The sequence below is a fragment of the Podarcis gaigeae genome (assembly GCF_964106915.1).
Source record: "Podarcis gaigeae genome assembly, chromosome: 8".
NCBI lineage: Eukaryota > Metazoa > Chordata > Lepidosauria > Squamata > Lacertidae > Podarcis > Podarcis gaigeae.
The window spans coordinates 28,898,026-28,923,541 of NC_139684.1; the positions used below are offsets into that span (position 1 = coordinate 28,898,026).

General features: G+C 48.9%; 1 protein-coding gene and 1 long non-coding RNA gene across 5 annotated transcripts; both read right to left on the minus strand.

The window, feature by feature from the left end:
• Positions 1-452: 452 nt before the first annotated feature.
• LOC310851038 (RNA-binding Raly-like protein) lies at positions 453-13,459 on the minus strand. Of its 4 annotated transcripts, none has more exons than XM_083753076.1 (7): positions 13,300-13,459; positions 11,452-11,530; positions 4,009-4,056; positions 3,680-3,828; positions 2,571-2,684; positions 1,739-1,893; positions 453-829 (listed from the first exon to the last, which is right to left on the minus strand). In XM_083753076.1, exons 1-7 carry the CDS (start codon positions 13,346-13,348, stop codon positions 791-793), a joined length of 633 nt encoding a protein of 210 aa, XP_083609202.1. In that variant the 5' UTR covers positions 13,349-13,459; the 3' UTR covers positions 453-790. The 4 variants fall into 4 exon arrangements, with proteins under 4 accessions (XP_083609202.1, XP_083609201.1, XP_083609203.1 ...); XM_083753075.1 differs by having other exon boundaries at positions 4,009-4,059; positions 13,300-13,454; XM_083753077.1 differs by having other exon boundaries at positions 4,009-4,059; positions 13,040-13,308.
• On the minus strand, positions 5,401-11,445 carry LOC310851040. The gene is made up of 2 exons (XR_014567549.1): positions 10,466-11,445; positions 5,401-10,151 (listed from the first exon to the last, which is right to left on the minus strand). It is a non-coding gene; the product is annotated as an uncharacterized lncRNA (long non-coding RNA).
• Positions 13,460-25,516: the final 12,057 nt, after the last annotated feature.

The window sequence follows — 25,516 nt, forward strand, 5'->3', positions numbered from 1 at the left end:
TTTCAGCCCTCCAGATGTTTGGCTGAAGTTCTCCATCATCCCTGACTATTGGGCATGCGGGTCCAGGCTGATGGAAGCTGGGAGAACAACATCTGGAGCGCTACAGATTTCCCATCCCTGGATTGGATGGACTTTGTGTCTGATCCCACAGGACTTCTCTTCTGAGTCTAGAGCAGCCTTTCCTAACCTGGTGGCCTCTGGATGTTTCGGACTACAACTCCTCAGCCCTAAGCCAAATTGAGCAATGGTCAGGGATGATGGGAGTTGCAGTCCAGCAACATCTGGGGGGCTGGGGACTCCTTTGCCCACATACTTGGGAGGAAGCCCCACTGAAGCTCATGGGATGTACTTCTGAGCAGACACGTCAGGCTCAGAAATGATAAAAGGCAGCCATCAATCTGGTCTGGCACATGGTAAATCCGTAGCTAAGACAGGCAGCAAGCAACACATCATTATCAGTAGGAGATGGCAACTGCTTTATTTTTTTGTTTAATGCTGAGCTGGGCAAGTGCGAAGTTGGGACTGCCTGCTTTGCCCACCCGTCTCCCACATTGTTAATTTTCACAACAAAGAACACCAAGCTGCTTCTCCCTCGAACGCGCCACAGGAGTCTCTCTCTGCCAGGCCAGAAAAAGGTGCGAGGGAGACCGTGGTGGGCCTCTCGGCCTCTGCACCAGCCCTGACGGCAGGGAACTGACGCCGGACGCAGCACCGGCCAGAGGCATCGGAAGGAATACAAAACACAGGAAGGAAACGCCGGGCAAAGGGGTTGGGGGCACTCCAGGTCCTCTTACTGGCTGCCTTCCAGGTCCAACGTGTGATTCCTTGCCTGCAATGAAAGAAGAGGCTTTGTCAGCCTCGTCCCTGAGGCATAACTCCGCATTTTCTCTGTTGATTCCTCAGCCCCAATCTGCGCTGCATATATTTAAAGCAGAGTTGAAGCACTTTAGATGGGCACAGCTCCCCCCGCCAAATAATCCTGGGAACTGCAGTTTGATAAGGGTGCTGAGAGTCAATAGGAGGCACCACCTGTTCATCTCGGGGAGCTACAATTCCCAGAGTTCCCTGAGAAAAGCAGGAATGGTTGCTAAACTCCTCTGAAGAATTTGGGCCCCTGATGTTTGCTCTACAAGTCTCCCCCTCCCCATGTCCCTCTGGCCATCTTGCCTCTATAATAGGCACAGTCCCTCCAAGTCACATGAAAACACAACATTGATCAAACCAAAACCATTCAAATACTCAACTTTGATGATGGCCGTGACCTGACCTTTGTGCAACTTGTGGAGTTAGTGGGCTTCCAATAGCCTGAGAGAGCTCCTAGCAGCTCTCCCACCCCAGAGCTTGCAAGGTGTGTGTGTGTCTTGGGGCACATAATGAGATGCAAAGCTACAGCCCTTGCTTAATGGTGCAGATGCAGGCAAGGCGGAAAAGCTTAGGAAACGGTGCAGCCTTGCTTTGCACAAAAAGGCAGAGGGGGAAGGCTCAGTGGGCTCTTGCAAGAGACAATCCTGAGAGACCCCGGTAGCTTTTTCTGCATAAGGTATCACCTTGACCATTGACGCTCTGGACAGGTGCAGTTTGCAATGCTGTAGCAATAAAATGCAGTACTGTATCTGCATGGTATCACACACACAAAAACGCATTGCGTTCCCAAATTTCCACTGAAGAGGGAGAGAGAGAGCTGCAGCCTCACGGTTGCTCCCCTTCTTGCTATTCCGCCCTCGGCGCTGCCACTCACCGCCTCTTCGGTGTCTGTGCTCTCCTCTGCACTGTCCACCTCTGGCAGAGCAGCCCGGCCATCCTGCACGGGGCCCTCCTTCCTCCGGGTGGTCTCCCCTGCTGAGTAGGAGGCCTCTGTGCTGGCGGCTGCTTTCTTCTTGACCTCCTTGGAGCCTGAGGAATCAGACAAAGCAGGCAAGCTGGCCACATCACACCACCTTACCCATTCATCACACTTTTCCATATCCCCTTTTTCCTGGCGGCGGGTGCCATTGGTGGTGCTCCCAGGCAGTCTCCCACCTAGGCACTGAGCCTAGGTTTGCTATGCTCCGAGCACAATTCAAAGTGTTGATGCTGACCTTTAAAGCCCTGAATGGCCTCGGTCCAGTATACCTGAAGGAGAGTCTCCACCCCCCACTGTTCTGCCCAGACGCTGAGGTCCAGTGCCGAGGGCCTTCTGGCGGTTCCCTCGCTGTGAGAAGCCAAGTTACAGGGAACCAGGCAGAGGGACTTCTCGGTAGTGGCACCCGCCCTGTGGAACGCCCTCCCACCAGATGTTAAAGAGAAAAACAACTACCAGACTTTTAGAAGACATCTGAAGGCAGCCCTGTTTAGGGAAGCTTTTAATGTATAGTAGATTATTGTATTTTAATATTCTGTTGGAAGCCGCCCAGAGTGGCTGGGGAAACACAAACCTGCTGTAGACAAGGAAGCTACAATTTACAATTTCTGGTCAGTTTTGTGACCAGAGAATCTGATCTTTGCTTTGTGTGCATGTGTGCTTGTGCCTAAGACCTGCAACAAAATGCTGCTGTTCATCCTCACAGCTCCTCAACACTCACGCGCCTCACCTGTGGGCTGCTCCCGTCGCTGGTCCATCCGGTCGAGGCTCTCCAGCAAGCTGTCCACCTGAGCTTTAATCTGGCTTAGCTCTCCCTTGATGGAGTGCAGCTCCTCTGCTCGCACTGGAAGGGAAAGACAGCATGAGCGGCCCAAACCACGTTACTGACACCCCGCAGAAACCGACGCGGGTGGGGAGGGGTTCACACCAGCTGTTCACTGGTTCTGTCACTGGGAGGCTGTGGGGGGAGACTACAAGTTGTGTTCAAGTGCGTGGATCAAAACTGCGGTCAGCTGGCTGCTCTCCTTAGCTCATGGAAGCTGTGGCGGGCAAGGAGCTCCTATTTACAAATCAAAAGGGCCTTGGCACATGCATGGATACAAAGGTGCCTATGAAGTGTTGTTCTTTTTTGAACTCAGAGCCCAAACGAAGTACCGTATTGGCCCAAATATAAGCCGCACCTACAAATAAGCCACTTCTTTAAAATTCAAGGGTGGGGGGAGAAAAAAAGACAATACCCGAATATAAGCTGCTCCCTTAAAATTGTGTCTTGTGCTGGTGGTCCTAGGAGCTACACGCTGTAGTGGCGCCCGCCATCTTGCCTCACTTGTCTCGCAAAAGTCAATTTTTGTAAGGTCGCGAATTTAAGCCACACTTTAACTTTTCATGGTCGGAATTTGGGAAAAAAGTGTGGCTTATATTCAGGCCAATATAGTAACGTGTTTCTGCGAGAAACATATCAGGACGAGATAAATGGAAACAAAACCACAGAACCTGTTACCCCAAAGACTGGCTGCTGAGTGCAAAACAACACATGAAATTCCTTTCGTTCCCCATCTCCCTGACTACTGCTTCCCACTTCACTGCCTGCTTTACACCCTTCCACGAGACTCCCTGCTCTTCAGCTTTGCTCCCTTTTAGACCCACTTCCTAGCCCACAGGCCACCCAGGTGCTTGTCAGTGTGGGATTTTAGTCACATCCAAACAGACTACTTTTCCGTCCCTCAGACAGTCTGGACTGCAAACATTCTTTGACAGGCTCGTTCACTATCGGCGCTAAATGCTGAGAGTGCTCCTGGTACCCGGGACACCAGGCCCTCTTTGCCCCAAAGTGCTTACACTTTGTTCGGCCCGCTGTGGAGCCGCTGCTGCCCCTCAGCCCTGCGTGGGGACCCAAGCTGGCCTTGCCCCCGGCCCCCAAGTGGCTTCTCCTGGCCTTGACCGGGATGTGACTGATGAGCGGGGGAATCTTCTGGTACTCGTAGACCCTGCAGGAAACGAGAGCAAGAGGGTCAGTTGCAGAATCCCCTTGAAACCACAGCTCAATTGTGGGCGGGGGGGGGGAGGGTTGTTGCTGAGGTCCAAGGATATGGTGGGGGAAACCCACTCCCACCCATTATGTTGATGGGCCGGCAATGAGGGAGGGAGAGCAAAGCCCCAAAACGCACCTGTAGGGCAAATCCTCTTTATAGAGCTCATAGTCCAGGTCGCAGGTGCTGCTGCAGACAGGAGAAGAAAAGGTAATTCGGCGCCATTTCATGCTTCTCAACATCCTCCGCTGCACCACGAGACAGGCGCATGGAAAACTGCCTTTGTATTTTTCATTGTTAAGTAAATCCCCAAATATTTTGCTTTTTTCACTCTCTGCAATCCGATTGCTTCTTCTAAATCCTTTTTGCTCAGATTATCCATATTTTTAACCATCATTTTTGTTTTTTCTTTATTTAATCTAAATCCTGCCACTTTCCAAATTCTTCCATTTTCTCTAAAAGTTTCTTTGTACTATTAATTGGATTTTCCACCATCACAATCATATCATCTGTAAATGCCCTGATTTTATAAACATTTTTCCCTAGTGTTATGCCTTTTATTTCCTCCACTCCTGGCCCAGAGATGGGAAGCCTGGGGGGGGGGGGAAGCAATTATCCCTGGGCTCCAGCTCTTATCAGTCCCAGCCAACAAGGCCAATAGCTAAAAATGATGGGAGTTGGGTGTTCCTGTACTGTTTGAAGGGCCACAGGCACCTCACCCCCACTCTAACCACTGCATCACGCTGCCGCTCCATTTCTACACTGCCTTTCTGCCGTCAGCAAGGCGCCTTGCGACAATTTTTGCTAGAAACAAGACTTGTGTTGCCGCATGCATCTCAAATGTTGACCTGCCACAGGAGGCAGCCCTATCAACTCCTCTGGTGCTTCGGCTTGAATAAAGGAAGGTTGCAAAACGGGAAGTAAATCTGGGTTTTGTAACTAGTCAGCATGACAGGAGTCTATATGTGGTAGCATATTTAGCATGCCAAATCATGCATGGTGCAAGCTCCCCTGCGCAGATTTTAGGCATTCAAGTGTATATTCATTTTCCAGTTTATACTGGCCCTGGTGCACCTGAGACTAAAGAGGAGAAAGGTTAGTAATGCTTTAGTTGCAGGGGTGCCAGCAAACCCCCACCCCTTGACTTCAGTTGTGATTGGGGGGTTGGACTAGATGAGCCTTGGGGGTCCCTTCCAACTCTAAAATCCTACGATTCTGTCTCTTTTGTTTGCTCCCTCAGCTACTGTTCCAGAGGAACACTACAGAAGCCATGATTTGGCTAAAACTGGAGGGATCGGGGTGGGAGAGGGGGTTGAGTTTGCAGATTTATTTAAGCCACTTTGCCTTTTCTCCAATAATTTGAGCACTGGAGGAGGTAGCCAGAAGGGAAGGGGGGGCAGAAGAACGAAAGCAAAACAACCAGATCCTAAACAGTTATTGCAATATGTCACATGTTACGTAATTATATTCTATATTAAAACGTATATTTATGCCATTTGAAAGTGAGTGCCTGCCACTTATCCTTTTCCCCCCAGAGCATTTGTGGTCGCTGGAAGGTAGGGGCTGGTTTACTCCTTTTATTCCAGTAGAATCCGGCCTGCAGGATTTTCCTTCTGTTCCCACAAGTAAAAGAGCCAGGGGAGTTTTCTTTTCTTTTAAAAAGTTGAAGGTAGGGCAACCTTAAGCACCCAGCACCTCCCTTTTGGCTATGAGCTCTGCTGGCCTATGGGGAAGAAACAGGCCCAGGAGCCTCTTCCAGACACTGGAAGGGGCAAGAACATCCTCCAGGACCCCTAACCAGGGAAGACAGGGCGGTCCCTGCCCCCCCCACCCCCGAGAGGAGGCTCCAGCTCCTAAACCCCCTGACTGCTGATGGGAGTTGTAGTTTCACAACACCCGGCCTGCCCTTTGGCCAAAGTGTGGGGAGTGAGATTGGGTCAAGGCTTCTTTCAGGGAGAAACGCGCTCTATCCGGAGTGGAAGAATCAGCCCAGACCCCCACCCTCCACCCCCTGCTGATCTTCCATCAGAGATTCTTGATTTTACATTTCACGGATGGTGGTTTCTGTGTGCCAGCTGCCTACCCTTCAGGTCCAAATGGAAAGGGGTGGAGGGGGGAAGGCTGTCAGCAGGAACGCCTCCCCTGAAGGAAGGCGCTGACGCGCCTGTAATAAATCTCATGCCACATGAGCAAGCGAAAGAATGGGGAAGGAACGCTGTGGCGAAGCCCCTATGGGCTGATCTGGCCCACCCCAAAGCGTGGGGCTCTGGGCCCTTTCATCTCCTGCATGACATTTTTTTAACGGGGTGTGTGTGTGGCTTTTCTCTGGACTACATTGCAAGCCGCACCTGCCAACATTCCCTCTTCCCGACGCGACTATTAAAAGGCACACGAGTCCCGAACGGTGTACGGCTGTGGCTTCGTTTCCCAGGAAACCAGCTAGGCCGTTCCTGTCCCCCCCCCGGACGGAGCGGGAATCTTCCATTTACCTGCCCTCATCTTGGCCCAGTGTTCCTGCCCAGCTTCTCCCACGCAAGATACTTTGCCCAAGAGGAAAGCCTGCACAAATCCGCTCGTTTGATCCAGGAAAGGGTCCAGAATCAAGGGGTGGGGTGGGGTGGGGGGTGAGACCCCCTTATTTCCAACTCCCTCTGGCATTCAGGGGTGTGTGTGTGTGTGTCGAATTCTATCTACAGAGCCAGAAAGTGATTGCCATCCCACAAGGGAGTGCGTGGGAGCCAAGTTGCCAGACATCGGCGGGAATGTTTTGCAGAATAATTGAAAAAAAATTCAGCTCCGCTTCCTCTCGGAAGCCTCCCCCTCGCTGTGCATCTGCACTGTCAATCTCTGTAGTGGCTGCCTCGATGCCAGGAGATTGTTTTGTGCAGCTTTTCTCTGCCTGTCCACTCGGGAAATCTCCCTACCACAGCAGCAGCCATGTCCCAGGCGTGATGGCTTGTCCATCTCATAAAGGAAGGGCTCTGGCATTGGCCAAACTGGCTCTGGAAGGTGGCGGGGGGGGGGGCGTGGAGCCTCCCCTACACCCTTTGGCCCAACCACACAAGGTGAACAGGACGGCCATCATTCCCCCTCACTGCAAGAAGTTACAGGGAACCAGGCAGAGGGCCTTCTCGGCAGTGGTGCCCTCCCTATGGAATACCCTCCTTTCAGATGTCAAGGAGATAAGGAGCTACACAACTCTTAAAAGACATCTGAAGGCAGCCCTGTATCGGGAAGCTTTTAATGTTTGATGTTTTGTTATGTTTTTATATGGGCTGGAAACTGCCCAGATGGGTGGGTATAAATTATTATTATTATTATTATTATTATTATTATTATTATTATTAAAGAATTCTGCAGCTACATGCCCCGTGTGGCAAAAGGACTCTTTCTATCCTATGATTCTACACATACAGAGGTCTTTTTTTAAAAAAAAAAATGCCTAGGGGAATGTCAACAGCCAGTTGCGGCCACCATTATTTTATTCTGAGACTGCTCACTGCAGAATGGGGCAGGTAATGGGGAGAAGTTCTCCTGGGGTGCCTTGGTAGTCATCTTATTGTATAGCCAGCCCTGCAAGTCTCAAACACTGCTGTCCTCTGGTTGCTGCTACTTGACCCATGTTTTGCAGATTAAAAGAATTTTTTAAATTGTTTTATAAGGAACCCCAAAAAATTCCAGAGCAGAACCAGCAGGACTGACACCGGTAGAAGGGGCGGCTAGTCGTCCCTTCCCCATAACTAGCAGAATCATAAGAACTTGCACAAAATAAACCAGCACATTTGCACGGCTAATTTCGTACAGGCCACAGAATGCACAGAATGCGTGTGTCGTTATCTTTAGGGAGAATACACAGACCCTGGCATATGGATGGCCTGAGCTTTGGTAGGCAAGAACCTAAGTGATGGAGGATGCCTCATGAAGGCCTGCGAAGGCGAAGGCCATAATAAAACCTATTGCTTTCCTGTGGTTGCTCCTCTCCTCTTTCACAGGCTCTTTGTATGCAACGGGGCAGATCCTGGATCTCAGCCAGTGCCAAACCCAGGCAGGGGCCAAATGGTGGAGGAGGAGAAGGCCTGCGAACCAGGGAGGGTGCTCAGCTCACGGGCCTATTTCTCTGGGCTGCAGGACAAAGGGAGCTATAGGGTTTCAGAGGGATTGAAGAATGGCTCACGCCGGCCGGCAATAGCAACACCCCTCCTTTTAAAGGCACGGTGAGACGACACATTGGCAGCCACAAGGGGAGCCGAAGCCAGGAATTTGGGAAAAGCTGTTGCGTAGCAGCTATTGTTTGCCCCTCCAAGTTATTTTGGGAGGCTTTGTTCAGTCCTTTTGTTTTCCAAGTTTCCATCTGTGGGTTCAGCAACGCTGGTTCTTACTCCTGTGACCACAGGCCTGCAAGGCCACAATCCTGGGGGTGGGTGGGTGGAATTGCCTCAGTTCCCTCCAGCGTTTGCTCTCCTCCAGACCCCACTGATTTCCCCTAGGCACATCTTGAGGACACCTCTTCCCAGAGCAGTCTCACCCAGCACACAGCAAATCGGTACCAGACGGCCACCATTTTAAAATTTCCAACCATGTCCTAAAGCAGCCTTATGGCGGATGTTCTGTGGCATTGTGGGAAATTTAAGATGGCCGCTTGCAGCCACTTGTGCAAGGGCTCCAGCACAGGGGTCAGCATCAGTTAGGGGAGCTTGGGCTTACTAGGAAACTGTCCTTTACGCCCTCAGTTAAACGACAATTCCCAGGATTTATAGCAGTTACATTTAACCTCCTCCGTCAAAACAACTCCTGAATTTCTGAGTCCAAGAGATGGAGAGAAAAGCTGTCCTAGTGGGCTGCTCTCCCCTAGAAGGAATAGGTCAATAGCTTGGGGGTGTTCCTGGATTTGGCCTTCTCACTGGAGGCTAGGATGACTTCATTGACTAGGATTGTATTTATAAAAGTAAATAAATAGGAGTGCCTTTTACCAGCTCCATCCGGTTTGCTGGTTTTGGACAAAGACACCTTGACCACAGTAGTCCATGTTCTGGTAACTTCCTGACTGCCATACTACAAGGTGCTCTACATGGGGCTGCCCTTGAAGACAACTCAGAAGCTTCAAATGATCCAAAATGCAGTGGCAAAATTACTGGCTGGGGTTCCGCTTATAACAGACACGACTCCTGTTATAATTGCCAGTTCATTTCCATGGCCAATTCAAGGAGCTCACACTGGTGTTTAAAACCATGAACGGCTAAGGCCACAAATATATGAAAGCTTGCCTCCCTTCCCTACAGACCCTCTCAGGTGTTAAGATCAGGCAGAGGGGTCTCTCTCTCTTTCTCTTTCAGGGCTGGGCTTCCTCAGCTTTGGCAATGCGTAAGTGGCCACCCAACCGTTTCCCGAGTCTGCTTCCAGACAGGTGTTTGGGATGTATTTTTGCAGCATCTGCACAACTGTGTTGGCATCAAAACGCCATCTCTTATCCCCCGCCCATTTACCCTTTCTGCAGGGGAAATCCAATCATCACAACAAATCCTGTTGCTAGCAACTCATCTGAGATATCTCAACAGCCCGCTCGCAATTTTTTTGCGCTAAGATGCACCGAGAGCCTCTCAGGGCTATGAAGCAGGTTAACAATTGTTCTAAATTAATAATAAAACCAACCCCATCCCTGTCTGGGAGCACCACTAACCACCTGTTCTGTCTTGCCTTTGCCCTGGAGCAGATTCTGTCCTGGAGCTGCTCATGTCACAGCTCCTTCACACAGGGAGATCAGGCAGAGATTATGACTGGATAACCAGTACCGGATCCCACCAGAATCTAAGAGGGCGGGAAAAGAGTCTTGCAGTCACTGCCTCCCTCCACCCCCACCCCCACGACTTCCTCTTCTCAACAGCTACAACCAAACAATTTCCATTACCAGCCATATAAATAAATAAATGCAAAAAAAAAACCCAACAAGCCACCCTTCTGCCTAATCCCAGGGTTATAATCTGTTTTCTTGGCAGCAGAATACCCTCCACGTGAGGATCTAGATAAAGCAAAGCAGCGATAGAAGAGCACAGTGCTCATCCCTCTCACTACAGCCCTGGAAAATAAGAAACTGAATGCAGAGCATGCCTGTGAAACAGGGTGGCACTGAAAAGAAAGCAGAATAGCAGCCAAGCCAGGTTAGTGGCTTTGGGGGTGGGGTTTCCACAACCGCAATGTTACCATAGAAAAAACCCTCCCCCTGGATTCTGCCTGAGAGAAAACTGGGAGTTGAAGCAAAGCTACAAATACGTTTCCCGCATGGACTGCAAGAAGATCAAACATATCCATTCTTAAGGAAATCAGCCCTGAGTGCTCACTGGAAGGACAGATCGTGAAGCTGAGGCTCCAATACTTTGTCCACCTCATGAGAAGACTCCCTGGAAAAGACCCTGCTGTTGGGAAAGATGGAGGGCACAAGGAGAAGAGGACGACAGAGGACGAGATGGTTGGACAGTGTTCTCGAAGCTACAAACATGAGTCTGACCAAACTGCGGGAGGCAGTGGAAGACAGGAGTGCCTGGCATGCTCTGGTCCATGGGGTCACGAAGAGTCGGACACAACTAAACAACTAAACAACAACAACAACAACCATTTGATTGTCCCATTCTGGAGCAGCGGAAGCTTCCGAACAGTTTGCAAGAGCAGCCCCACTTATCACTTACTGCAGTAGTCAAGCCTGCACCTATCCCTTGGGCTTCCATGCTCCCCCTTCCTAGCACTGCCTCCAGCTTTGCATGTCATGAGCTAAAGAAGGAGAAAAAGCAATCCATCTGAGGGCAGCTGGAGTCCAGTTGCAAGAGGCACAGAAATATAGCAAGCAGCACATTTCTCGGCCAGAGGATAAGCAGTGGCTGGAAACTTGCAGTTACCAGAGCATGAGGAGCTGTGGCAAAAACCATCTGCCAGCAACTTGGGTGCAAAAAGCAGCAGCAACGCCTCCTGACTGGAGCCAAGCAGCCACTCTAGACCAAGTAGAAGCTTTTCTGAAATACCCACAACGTCCCAACATCATGTCTGGACATTGTGGGGAATTTTAAATGGCAGCTTGTCAGCACCCAGTGGAGGAGGCTTGAGAAGCGCATCAGTGCTCAAATCCCCACTCAGTCATGACGCTCACCTAAGGGGCCAGTCACCGCCTCTTCACTTAATCTACCTCACAGAGTTGTTGTGGGGGATTAAAGGAGGTTGGGGAGAACTATGTACACCATCTTAAACATCTTGGGACGGGGGAAGGTGGAACACGAAGGCAACAAGTGCAAATAAATAAAAATAAATAGTTCAGCACCAGCAACCAGGAATTCCATGCCAGGGGGTGCCCTGGAACTCAACCCAGGCAGTAAGTGGGTTGGAGAAGGAGATTCTCAGGGCCATTTCCGAGGGGCGGGCACCATGACCAGGTCATAAGCAACTGGTACACCCTGAGTATTGACCTTGCTGGCAGGGGCTGATGGGAGCTGGAGTCCAACGACTCCTGGAGGGCCGCACAGATTGCCCTTCCCTGCCTTTACACAGTAAACGGGACATTGCACAGCCGGATCCAATCCGTGGTGACAAAAGACTCACGGGTACAGGCCTCCGCTGTGTTGCCTCTTCTGGCTTGGCCTGGCGTGGCTCAGTTTAGGCTCCCGGGCCATGTCGAGATCTAGAGAAAGAGGAAGACCATGAGAGAGAAACCCCAGGGCAAGAAGGAGGCTTGAAGCCCAGGAGGGGGCAGGCTGAATGGAGGCCGCTGTCACTCCAGAAGGGACCCCCTAACAAAGTCCAAGGCTGACCCCCCTCCGACAGGGCAGATCCTTAGAATATCTCACAGGGATATAAACCAGCTTAGATTTTTCAGGTTTGTGTACAGACAAAAGTAGTCTCTATACTGTAAATACAAGGAACTGAAATGCATTATTATAATTATTATTAGGTATTATTAATTTATTTATTACTCACCCTAAGGGTAGGTTACAGCGCTAAAAACTATACAGTATTAAAAACAACTAAAGCAACTTAATGGTGTCAGCAGAGGCAATGTCCCAGCATGGGGGGGTGACCAAAGAGATGCCCCCCCAGCCTCCCCATTCATTTACACAATCTGTCTACAAGGCAAATCAGAGCGGCATCTCATTATTGTCCTTTACTTGGCAGGACAGCAGGGAATAAAAAGACTTGCCTGCTCAACTGCATCTTAATGCTATAACCAAGTTGAAAAATTAATTAGAACACCATGTTAAGTGTTTACATTTTTTGCCACTGGACTCTTGCCACACCTCTGAGGCTGGGCATGTGCTCCCTGGGCCTGACACCTCCAATTCCAGGGCACCATCAAAGGCCCAGCATCAGGGGGACTTGAGCCGGAGCCCTTGGGCAACTGGCATGCTGGACCCAGGCATCCTGAGCCCCGTTTCCTGCAAGGCAGAGAGAGAAATGTGGGGAGGGGTCCCGACTTCCTCATCCCAGGGCAAGGATGCTTCCTCTTGGTCTGGCAAGGGAAAGTTTCCCAGAATCTGAAGAGGCCAAAGTCTCAGGATGGACATAGAGGCCAGCAAGGGCCGGGGAGGGGGGGGGGTCCAGTAACTCTTCTCGGTCCCACCCTCAAACGGCCTCCAAGTGCATCAACGCCCGGTCCCATGGCAGCTCCCCGCCTGGGGGGTTCATCATAGAAGCCCCAGCCGAGACCCCGCCAAGTTGCCCTAGCCACCTCTTGCGCTGCAGGCCTCAAAAAAATAGAAATGCCAATTTCTCTCTTTCTTTTTTTAAAGAGAGAGCTCTCGTCAATCCTCATCCAACTTTCTTCCCACCCAGAGTTGGGCCCAGCAAAGATGTCTCTGAAGGATTCGGAAGCGACCCTCCCCCCTTTGCTTCGTTCTGCAATCAAGAGGCGCAAAGCAAATGGAAGGGCGCGCGCGTGCGCCCCTCCTGCGCAGCGAAATCAAAGGAGGCGGCATGGGGCTTTTGATGGGGACCCAGCGGATACACCCTCCTCTCTCTCCCCCCCCCCGCTTCCCCCTTCCTCTTTCATTGCTTCCGGGCGGTGGAGCCCCCGCTCCTAGTCCCCTTTTTGGGAGGAGGGCGACTCCCCCCCCCACTCCCAAGTACGCAACCCGGGGGTGAGGCGGGGGTTATGGAAGGGGGGGAAACAAACACACACACGAGCGGTACTCACAGCGCCAGCCCCCTTCACGGCTGCCGAAGAGGGTCATGCCACCCCCAAAGGGGGGAGGGGAGGAAAAGGGGGGGAGCCCCACGCCCGGCCTGCCCAGCAGCGAGGAAGGGACGCCTTTCTCTCTCTCCTACGAGCCCCCAGCAAGGTGGTTGCAGCAGCAGCAGCAGCAGCAGCAGCCTAAGCGCTCTTGGCTAAAGAAAGGAGGGTCTCTATCTGCCTCCCTCCCTCCCCAGCCTGAATGTCGGCCGGGAGGAACGTACCATCTGCCCTGGTGAAGGGGGGGAGACGAAGCAGGAGGGAACGAACCATCTCCGCCACCCGGCGGGGGGGGCGTTGTGGGATGGGAGGGGCTGAGCTCCCACATAGACACACGCCTCTGCTTCTTGAGCTACCAGGGGGCTATTGCCTTGCGGGGGGGGCGCCTTGCATGCTACAGTCCCCTCCCCTCCCCCCGCGCAAGGAAATGGTGGGGGAGGTGGGCGCCCCCGGCTCTTCCGCGGCGCATGCGCGAAACTGCAATAACCCCCCCCCCTACCGAAGAAGAGTAGCTGCCCAAGGTGGTGGTCGTGGGACTGCGTGGAGTAACATCTTCGGGCGCCAAGGGAATAAGCAGGAGCCCACCCCCACCCCCCGTTTTCTAAGCCGTGGGACTGCCCCCCCCCCACTCTGCAGAGCAACCTCAGGCCATTCAGCCCAGGGACTGAGGCTGCTTCTATTGAAAGCACTTTCTTTGGCCCCCATCTAAGAATCCTGGGAACTGTAGTTTATTAAGGGTGCTGAGAATTGTGGCTGGGGGACGACGATAGCGTCCTGGGTTCTCCCCCCCTCCCCCCAGACGGGAAACTGTGCATTAAATGTATGGTGCCTACGCAGCCTAACATGGGGGAGGAACCTTTTGCACTCTGAGGGCCGCATTTTACAGGCAACCTTCCAGGGGCCACATCCCACTGTCTCATGCACACACACACACATACACACTACTTCTGTATCAAGAGTTCAAAGACATGCTTGTTACAAGAATTTTTAGGGCTTATATGTATATATAACAAATGTTCATAAATGTGCAAGCAAACACATATATAAATTTATAAACCACATGTCCAAAACCCACAGGAAAAGTCCAAAAGCCATTTTGACTCTTTCAGTCACCTCAAATATTTCTCTACAAGGTTGAAGGAAATGCAGAAACCTCCCCATTGTCTCTGTCCTCACAAATCCTGCCTTAAGTGCACATTTAAGGTGTGAATAGGCTCAGGAATTAAGTACTATCATTACAAAAGAATGGCCAGGCTCCCCAGGTAATCCAGTCAAGTAACCATTAACAGGTAACCTGGCAGACAAGGGTAAAAACAACGCACTCAAATTTCTGTTGTAGACCGCCTTTTCTGTGATGTAGGTACTACGTATCTGGGGGGTGGTCTTGGGCTACACCCCTTCTGTGATGTATGTATGATATTTCTGGGGGTGGTCTTGGACTCCAGGGCGGGAAATTTAAAATGTCTATATAAGGGCTTGCACACATGGCTCAGGGTCCTCCTCCTCTCTCCTGCGTGTGGGGGAGCACCCTGTTGCAACAGTTAATAAAGACCAGGCTGCTTTGCTTCTCAATATTCTCTGGTTGGCTTCTGTTATTTTCTCCTACCGATAGAGAACCTACGAAAGGACTCTATATGGGCTCTTGGTACCGCGTAGGGGAAAAGGAGCAGTGTTTTTTTTACTTATATCATGCCCTAGTCAGGGAAAATAACACTAGAGGAAGGTGGAAAGCAAGGCCAGGGATGGGGTGTGGCTTAAGGAGAGTCACAGGGGCCAGGCCCAGAGACCTGGAGGGCTGCATTTGAGCCCTGGGTCTGAGGTTCCCCATCTCTGGTCTAAAATGTATCTAATTTGTGGAATATAAATGTAATAAAACAATATTTATAAATGCATAAATAACAGGTGTAGTTCCATGAGAAAGGGTTGGGGATCACAAATAATATTTTTCCCCTTTCGCAACATCTTGCTAAACTACAGTTCCCATGATACTGCGGGGGGGGGGGTGAGTTGTGACAATTAACCCTGGTATAGAAGCAGCAGAATCTGGAGGTGCTGGTATTCAGGGTTTATTTTAGGGGGAGGGGCATTACCGAGCTATCTGTGACGTGATTGGTCAGTTAAGTATTTTTAATTATTTACTTGAAATTGGGGGCGGGGCAACTGCCTGCCCTGCTACCCTATGACTATGCCCATAGAGCAAGTTTGTGGGTGGCCAAATTTTGCTCAAAATGTGCCACTCCTGGGCCCCTAAACTTCTTGCAGTTCTGGGGAAACAGTTCCAAGATGGTGCTGCTGGGAAGATTTCCTAACTAGGTGCTAACACCATCGAGATTTGTGTTGTTTAATAGTAACTTCATGTGGCCTGTGCAAGTTAAATGGGAACGCAGAAAGCTGCAAGCACAATGTAAACTGTGTGGACGAGCCAAGTGCACTAGGAGAAAGGCAGGGAGCAAATGTTGCTAACTAAGCATGAATAACATTCGTTTTGAGGTTTTCTAATTCCCCCTCCTTCTCCTCCCCAAGCCTCTTCACATCCAGCTGTCTCTCCAGCACCCTCACAGGAGGCAATTTGCAACATGTCACACACACACACACACACACACACAGAGCTCCCAACCCCTTTGCAAATGGAGTGTGTGCTGCAGCCATGCTTTGCTTAGGAGGCAGAGGTGTCAAGCGAGAGGGGGGAGGAAAAGCAAAAGAGAGATAAGAGGGAAATTGAAAATCACTGGCAATTTGCAACTGGGGGGACAGGCAGTAGCTGGGGCTGTGCATCCATCTTCATAAGGAGTTCTCAGGATTACTGTAGGAAAGCATCAGTCACCCACACTAGGCCAGGCTCTGAGCTTTATTAGCAGGAAGAGAAAGCCTGGTAGGGGTTAGTAGGGATGGGGCACAGTATCCCCCCCCCCCCCTCTTAACAACAAAGGATGCGAATTCAGGCCCAGGTTATGAATCCGCCTGTGTACACACACCATACCTTTAGGGCACATTTAAAGCCCACAACGTCCCCAAAGAATCTTGGCTGTGGTAGCTTCCCCCTCACATAGCTACAGTTCCCAGCCCCCCTGGCAAACTAAAGTTCCCAAGATTCTTTGAGGGAGGTCATTCGCTTTAAACTGGAGTTGTCTTCCAATAGAGGACTGCTTTAAGTACTGCTAGTATATGGATACTGAGCTAAAAGATGCTGATCAAAATGTACACCATGTATATTATTAGATCAGACCTTTGTGGTTTCCAAGGGACTCCTTTTTGGAAAGCGCTAAACTAGATTTAAAAGCCTGATCTTCAGAATTAAAAAGTGGGGTGTGGGGGCGAGAAGCATTTCCTTTGATTTCTTTTTATACTTTATGGAGCCTGAGCTCAGACAGCACAGGCAAGCAAGCAATTAAACAGGGATTTGAGCCTGTAGCATGCACACTTAATATACCTGCTGACAACTCAGCATATACAGCCACTTGGCTAGCTGGGGGGTGGGGAATGGGGGCCCATGACACAGCAAGGTGCCTTATTGCAAGTCAGGCTCTTGGTCCATCTTTCCCATTCTCACCTGGAGTTGCCAGGGATTGAACTCAGTAACTTCATAATGCAAAGGGCATGGCTTACCATGGAATCAGGCTTACTACCAATTTATAAGCCAGGCCTGTTGCTGTCCCTTTAACCCACAGTTTGATCTGCAGAAGTTAGCAGGTGATCCCATTTACCTCCAGGCCCTCAGAAGTTCCACTTGCTGATTTCTAACGATTAAACGACTTTTTAAAAAAAAAAACTGAAATTACATAATAACATTACATTAGTATGTATAGTCGGGGGGGGGGGGGAGATTACAAAACAATGACAGTTCAATTCTATACAATACTATTCACCATACATTCATTGCAAATATACTTAAGACTTCCCACCCACCCCAATGCCTTTAATTTTTCTGTTTTCCTATTAAACATATAATTGTAACTTTAATTATACAGTCTTATAGTTTCTTACTGCTTTTGAAACCTTTTACTTTATAATTCATACTGTATGTACAGAAATGATCCAAACACTGTCATAGACACTGTACCGCAGTTGTATTTCATCAAATAGTTCTTTAACATGTCCCATTTTTGGACAAAGTCCTGATTTACATTACCTCTCAGCCTATTCGTCATTTGAGCCATTTCGGCAAATTCTACCAGTTTGTTCTGCCACTCAGTTTTTGAAGGAACCCTCTTCCCCCTTCCAGTTTTGTGCAGTTAGAATTCTTGCTGCTACGGTTGCACACAGAAAGTTTTCTTCCACATTTTTTGGGTATTCTCTCCCTACAATCCCAAACAGGAAGGCCTCAGATTTTTTTGGAAATGTCCTTACATATTTTTTTAGTTTGTCGTATATAATATTCCATAACTCTTTACTTTTGGGGCAGGTCTACCACATATGGATCAGACAGGCTTTTTCTCCCTGGTCAGTTGACCAAACCACCGACTTCCCCACTGGCTGCTGAAATGGCCACCTTCCTGTGGATGTTCCCACATAGGGGTAGGCAAGTGACTCTCCAAAAAAGAGTCATTTTCTAAGAACATAAGAAGATGCCCTGTAGATGCCAAAGGGGACCCATCTAATTCCAACATCCTTGTCTCACAGTGGTCCATTCAGAGGCCACCAAAGAGAAACCCACAAGCACAAGAGCACTCTCTCCTCCTGTCGCTTCCATCAACTGTTACTCAGAAGCAATGCTGTCTCTGGCTGTGGAAGCAGAATTGCTTCTGCGCTGGCGATCACTCGTAGCCGAGTAAGATTGTCTTCCATAAACACGGTTTTAACAGTGAGTCCATAAGTGACTGTGGAGGCCAGTTCTGGATCCACACATCCTTCCACAGTGGGGACATAGGTTTCCTGGCAGAAGTTGATCATGGTGAGTGTTTGCCAAGCGTGCCTTCCTCTTTGCATGTTTCCCCCTTTCTTCCTGAGTTTGAGCGTCTTCAAAGCCCATGACACCTTTGGTAAAGGCTGTTCTCCAACTGGAGCACTCGCAGGCCAGACTTTCCCAGTTGTCTGTGCTTAAAGGTAAAGGTAAAGGGACCCCTGACCGTTAGGTCCAGTCATGGATGACCCTAGGGTTGTGGCGCTTATCTCGCTTTACTGGCTGAGGGAGCCGGCGTACAGCTTCCAGGTCATGTGGCAAGCATGACTAAGCCGCTTCTGACAAACCAGAGCAGCGCACGGAAACGCCATTTACCTTCCCACCACAGTGGTACCTATTTATCTACTTGCACTTTTGACGTGCTTTCGAACTGCTAGGTTGGCAGGAGCTGGGACCGAGCAACAGGAGCTCACCCCATCACAGGGATTCGAACTGCTGACCTTCTGATAGGCAAGCCCAAGAGGCTCAGTGGTTTAGACCACAGTGCTACCCGTGTCCCGTGTCTGTGTTTACACTACACTTTTTTAGATTTGCCTTGAGAGAGTCTTTAAACCTCTTTTGTTGACCACCAGCATTACACTTTCCATTTTTAAGTTTGGAGTAGAGTAGCTGCTTTAGTAGTTGCTTTTGGAAAGAGAGCATAGCTGTCATGGCTAGTGTGTGATGAGAGAGAGAGAAAAGCACCCCTGTTCTCTTTTTGTGGGTGTAATATTGATTGTGGAACTCTCCCTGTTGTCCTGAGAAACATCCTGTGGAAAACCTTTCTCCAGATGGCAGGCCAGATCCTGAGGTCGCTCAGCTCCCATGGGCCATTTCAACCAGGTGACAAGTCTTCTCTTTGCAGGAAGGGTCTGAAAGCAGAGCACCTGGGCAAGGAAAGAGGGCTTGGCAGGGTCTGCCAATCAGCTGATGGAGCCTCATCTTTACCCGTTGCCAGGTGTAGGGCAGGAGGGGAATAGCTTGAGGAAAACAGCCTCAGGGGCCAAATGAGTCCCCCATCATGCAAACGTTGTAGACATATGCAGCCCCATCCACCTTGATTCCCAGTGCCAGGAATCCAGCGCAGCCAGGCACTGAGCCGCCCTGCCCAGCTGCTGCTTTAAACCTCTCACCACTACTTATTGCCATGGGGACGAGGAAGAATTAGTTTCTGAACAGCAGCATTATCACCCTGTCAGTATGGAGAGAGAAAGCTGGGAGAGTTTGGTTGGCAGATGGGGAGGACGAATGGGGTGAGGCACTAAAAGGAGGAAAGGCTGATGGACTGAAGGAGCTCAGCGATCTTAGGCTGGATCTGTGAGGAACCCCGGACAGTCAGGGTAGAGACAATACTGAGCTAGATAGACGGATGGATAGACTTAGCATAAAACATCTCCCTGTGTTCCTGAGTAAGGACACATTCCAGCCAGGCAAAAACTCCCAAGGAAGGTGTGAAGTTGAGCTGGTGAGGGGTGGGGCCAGGGGAGTGTCCCAAGGGCCAGACAGAAAAGCATTGAGGGCCACATTTGATCCTTGGTCGTTAGGTTCCTTGCTTTAGTGGTGCAAGATATATTCCAAATTAAATTGCAAACAACCACAACAATATTGTTTGAGAGTAACTTGTTATGAAAATAAGTTCCTTCTAGCATGGGAGAGGTGATCTGAGGCTAGCTTTGCCGTTTCCAGATGACCATAATAATTAATTGTTTAAGGACCTACTGATCTGCCGCTAGATAAATAACAACACAGTATTGGAAAACAGCTTCTAGCTGAACGCCACAGGGACCTGGTGGGAGAGGCTATGGAATGCAGCCCTTAAAGAGAAATTAATTAAGCATCTCAGAGCACTTGGGAACTAAAAAAATGATTTTGAAACTGTATGGCCCATGTTTATTCAGAACACCAGAAAGGACAATGTGGCCTTCTCACCACCAGCTACCCCCAGCTCACTCTGGGACAACCTGTTAAGACAGAGACTTAACCAATGTAATAAACTCTAACTCTAAACTATTTACAAACTTGCTTCATGTTTGACTGCAGTATTTACATTGTATGTCCATGGAATGTTTCTTGCAGGGGGCGTTATATGGGGATTGTTAATTTTGTGTATTTTCAGAAACTGAAAAATAAAGTTAATAATAAGTTTTTAAAAGTTATGTGTTATCTGAAAAGCTGGCAGGTGGAGGATCCCCCGAGTTCAATTTAAATAATGAATATTTTTTTTTAAAAAAAGAGTGTTAGATTTTGCATCTGACACTTCACTGGTTCTACCACGAGGTGTCACGATGATGCCGTGTATTAATTCTGCTGAGCTGCCTCTATAGCAGCAGGGCTATAAAAGGAATTCTCAGGCTTCTTTTCCCCCCTTCTGGAAGCAAGTGGGACTGAGCACCTTGCTAAATGGAAAAGTTGGAGAGTGAATTGGACTGTGTTCCAGGGAGCTGGGAAACCACAGCCAGGCCTCCCAATAGCTCTGACATGTGACTCTTAATCTCAAGAGTTGTGGGTTCAAGCCCCATGTTGGGTGAGTGATTCCTGCATTGAAGGGGTTTGGACTAGATGAATCTCATGGTTTCTTCCAATTCTACATTTCTATGTCTCTATGAATACAGCTGCTGTGAGGTGGGTCGTGCTGAGATCTGCTGAGCAAACCCTGAGCATCTTGATTACATAGTCCCACCTTCATCCTAATGGACCAGCCTCCAATAGGGAGGGAAACCTACTGGAAACAGTATCTTTCCTGTGTTGGTACCCAGATTATGGAGCATCCTTCCCAGGTGGTTGCAGACCATACAAGGTTCTCTCTGGCTTTGCACTGATGTTTTCAAACTCTGCAAATTAATGATGTTCTTACCACTGCTTTTATTTTCACAAGTCACGTGGATTTATGCTTTATGAATCAGGTGACCAGAAATAAATTTACCAAAAATGAGGTTAGCGTTGCCAACTGGCCATGAGATAATAACAAAAGACACTTTACTCCTCCCTGGTCATTCTGCTGCCACACCCAGCTAAACTGTAATTTGATTTAGTGTGTTCATGACTTAGAGGACACACCCTACTCTTCTGATTGTAAATTGTCTTAATTACATTGCATTTGTGTATGGTTTATCACCACCAGCCCAGGGACCTTATTTATTTATTTGTTACATTCACATCCTGCCCTGCCTCTCAAAGGAGCAGCAAACAACAAGCAATGAAACAATAAAAAGCACTTTTAAAACTACCCCCCATACAGGTGGGAAAGAGGCTTATTGGAAAAGGAAGGACTTGATTGGTGCCAAAAAGAGAACAGAGACGGCACCTGTATAATATTCAAGCTTATAAAGGCTGTTAAGTTGTGGGTGAACATATCAGACGACACAGCAATTCTTCAAACAGCTCTGTTTCTTCACAGGCCAGAACAGAACTGAACTGACTGAAGGGTTCAGTCAGCCTGCTTATATAGAGCTCCACTACAACGCAACAGTAACCACTTTCTGTAACTATCCAATAACTGAACGTCACTTTCAATCCCTTATTTGCATATGTGGACCTGAGTGAAAACTATCTACAATATCCCCCTGCTGGTCCAGCGTGAGAACTTCAGTACATAACAAATTCCATCTCCAACTCCTTGAAAGATTCCATCAATGGTGTTTCTGAAAAATTTTACACATCACTTGGGAAGACAGGCAAACTAATGCCAGTGTACTGGAAGAAGCAATGATCACCAGTGTTGAAGCAATTATTTTTCAACATCAACTTTGTTGGACTGGTCATGTTGTGCGGATGCCTGATTGTCGTCTTCCAAAGCGACTACTCTATTCCAAACTTAAAAATGGAAAGCATAATGCTGGTGGTCAGCAAAAGAGGTTTAAAGACTGTCTCAAGGTAAATCTAAAAAATGAAGTATAAACAAACACCGACAGCTGCGAAACGCTAGCCTGCAAGCGCTCCAATTGGAGAACAGTCTCTTCCAGCTCAAACTCAGGACGAAAGGGAGAAACACACTAAGAGGAAAATACGCTTGGCAAACCCTCACCGTGATCAACTCCCACCCAGAAATCTATGTCCCCACTGTGGAAGGATGTGTGGATCCAGAATTGGCTTCCACAGTCACTGTTAAGACCGTGTTCATGGAAGACAATCTTACTTGCTACAAGTGATCTCCAAAGAAGAAGAAGATTCAAGTAGAAAACATTCCAGAGGGCAAAGGTCTCACAACACTAAAAGCCCAATACCTGCACTGTGTAGAAGGAACCTCCCGATGAGAGGTGCCCGCAGGAGGTCCTCATCTGTGGAGTGTGGTATATAACTGGATGTATAACAGGTGAGGCGATATTTCAGGTTCCCCAGCCCCAAGCTGTATAGGGCTTTATGCACTAAAACCAGCACCTTAAACTTAGCCCGGTAGCTAACTGGCAGACAGTGTCAATTATACTGAAGGGCAGTTAAGAAATCCAAACAATTATAATAATTCCCCTGGGGAAATGGCAAGCTGTGAAACAGGACGGGGGATCTCCCAGTCCTCAGATGTTGCTGGACTACAAATCCCATCAGCACCCTGAGCATTGGGTGCACTGGCTGAGTCTGATGGGAGTTGGAGTCCAATAACTTCTGGAAGGCAACACAGAAGCCCAGGTTGGGCAGTTCATACATGGCACAGCAGCAAAGCAAACTGCCGAGGCGAAAATCATCCACTAGCCAGGGTCCCCTCTAGGAGCCACAGGTCCACACAGTCATGCAGCAGAGTTGCGGTTTGTCCGAGTGGGATGGGGGAACCAGGCTAGGATGCGTCACGTGGCTTGTGCCCTGACCTTGGCGGTTTCCAGAGATCTTTTGGTTTGAAGCGAGATTCGCCAGCAGGCCTTCTTCAGATTTATGGGCAGTATGTTACGTTATCCTTCACCTTTCTTTGAAAACAAACAGCAAGACAGAAACATGAGAAAACAAGATGTAGAAGAAGGCTGCAAAGGAGGAGGGTGGGGAAAAACAAGGGATTAAGAATGTGTTTGTCTTGTGTAACAGTCTGAGTAGAGAATCACAGAACTGTAGGGCTGGAAGGGATCCTCAAGGGTCATCAAGTCCCACCCATTGCAATATTATTATTATTATTATTATTATTATTATTATTATTATTATTATTATTATTCTGCCTATACCCACAGGTGGAGGACACTCTTGAGAGTCCCATGGACTGCAAGAAGATCAAACCTATCCACTCTGAAGGAAATCAGCTCTGAATGCCCACTGGAAGGACAGATCCTGAAGCTGAGGCTCCAATACTTTGGCCACCTCATGAGAAGAGAAGACTCCCTGGAAAAGACCCTGATGTTGGGAAAGATGGAGGGCACAAGGGGAAGGGGATGACAAGGGATGAGATGGTTGGACAGTGTTCTCGAAGCTACCAGCATGAGTTTGACCAAACTGCGGGAGGCAGTGGAAGACAGGAGTCACAAAGAGTTGGACACGACTAAACGACAAAACACCCACAGGTCTCAGAGTGATTTGCAACATAAAATCACCACAGCTAAATGTAGGAATAGGAGAAGAGCTTCAGATCAGGGGTACAGAAGGGGATCAGGAAAGGCTGAAGCCATTGGCTATATTTAGAAGACACATTTATTATTCTTATGTGTCACCCCAATCTCTAAGCAGCGAGAGACTCCTGCACTTACCAAGCATTCGCCTTCCTTGGAATGAGGGGCAGCGGAGACTGTGATGTCTTAAGGCTATTTGGTTTTATTTACACACATATATATGACCTGATGGATGGGCTCACAGTACAAGCTGATCTTGCTTCCCCCGTTAGAGTTCCAGGGGGTCCCCAAATCTGTAGCACTGGATTCAGCCCAGAGAGCAAATTCAGGCTCTCTGTCTCCTTCCAGCTCCCAGCCCAGACTCAGCCTCAACTAGCCCTGGCATGCAGAGGCTCAATCTAGGAATGGGAGAGAAGCTGCCCTGGCATCTGAGGGAGCTGCTGCCAGTCTGTGTAGGTAGTACTGACATGGCCTGGATTGGAAGAAAGTCAGCTTCCTGCAACCCAGCAGAGTCCTTCCGATGTCCTTAGTCACAAACAACAAGGGGACTTGACTTAATAATTAAACAAGCAGGCCCCAAAAAGGCTGTTTATGTACATATATGCATTTCTGTACATTTCAATGTGTGAAAGAAAGCTAGGCTCAAAAGAGCAACCAGCAGCAGCCTTTTTGGGAAAGGAGCCCCTGGGCCAACCCCCTGCCCCCACCATTCTGCTCAGTTGCCATGGGGCTGTCCCCTCTCGGCAAAGAACTCTGGCTTTTTTGCTTACTAACATTTCGTCATTCATGGGGAACACAGGCTGCCTGGACTTGGCTGCCCAGAGGAAGTCGTTGCTCTGGAGAGCTGACTTTGGAGAGCAGCTGCTCTCTCTCTCTCTCTCTCTCTCTCTCTCTCTCTCTCTCTCTCTCTGCCTTCTGAATGCTGGCCTTACCCCCTCCTTCTTTTTTAAAAAAATAAAATTATTTAAAATATTAACTGAGCGTGTGGCCTTGCTAAAGGCAGGATGGAAGGCTGTTCAGCCCAATCCAAGCAGGCACCAAGCCCTAGAATCATAGAACTGTTGAGCTGGAAGGGACCCCAAGGGTCATCAAGTCCAAGCCCATGCAATGCAGGAATCACAACTAAAGCATCCATGGCAGATGCTTATAACCCTCCAAGGAAGGTGCGTCCACCACCTTCCGAGTGAGCTCGTTCCACAGTCAAACAGCTCTCACCATCAGAAAGTTAGTCGGAGTCTTATTTCTTACAACTTGAAGCCCTTTGTTAAGATACAGTTGTACATTTATCCACTCCATGTTTACAGTATCTCCAGGCTTTGTTTTGCACCTGGCACCTTAGTATCTTTGTGGCTTGAATGGTTACAAGCCTATCTCTATTCTAGTTATTATTCTAGTAAATTTGGTTTTATACTTATAAGCCAGTTTGTGGTGGTGTTGTTTTGTTGCATTATGATTACTGTCACCACATTTGATACTTTGTGTATATACTTCCTACCTTATTTAAACCACACTTGGCCCAGGGAGCTAATCAAACAGAGAACTGTTCTCTAAACTTGCCTGCCCTGATGCAGTGATGTTGAATTTCGGAACTCTTCCCACACCTGCACTCTCTGCATGTAGTTGTCAAATCAAAATGCTTCCCCTTTTTTGCCTGGGAATTCAGTAGTATTTAAGTGTCTGACGCTTAAATGGTTTGGATGGCTTTAAAAGAGGATTTGATCAATTCACAAAGTGGTGACTAGCCATGATGGATTCAGCCCAGAGAGCAAATTCTCTCTCTGCCTCCAGAGACAACACTGCTTCTGATGGAAACCACAGGAAGGAGAGAGGGTTCTTGTGCTTGAGTCCTGCTTGCTGGTTTCTCTTAGTCATCTAGTTGGCCACTGTGAGAACAGGATGCTGGAGTAGATGAGCCATTAGCCTGATCCAGAGGCTCTTCTTATTTAAGTTTGCTGCCTTTGGGATGATGTGCAGCTTAGAGAGGGGTTGGAGCAGTGTGCTGTAAGGGGTGCAGGCATGTTAAGGGTACCCAGCATCTGA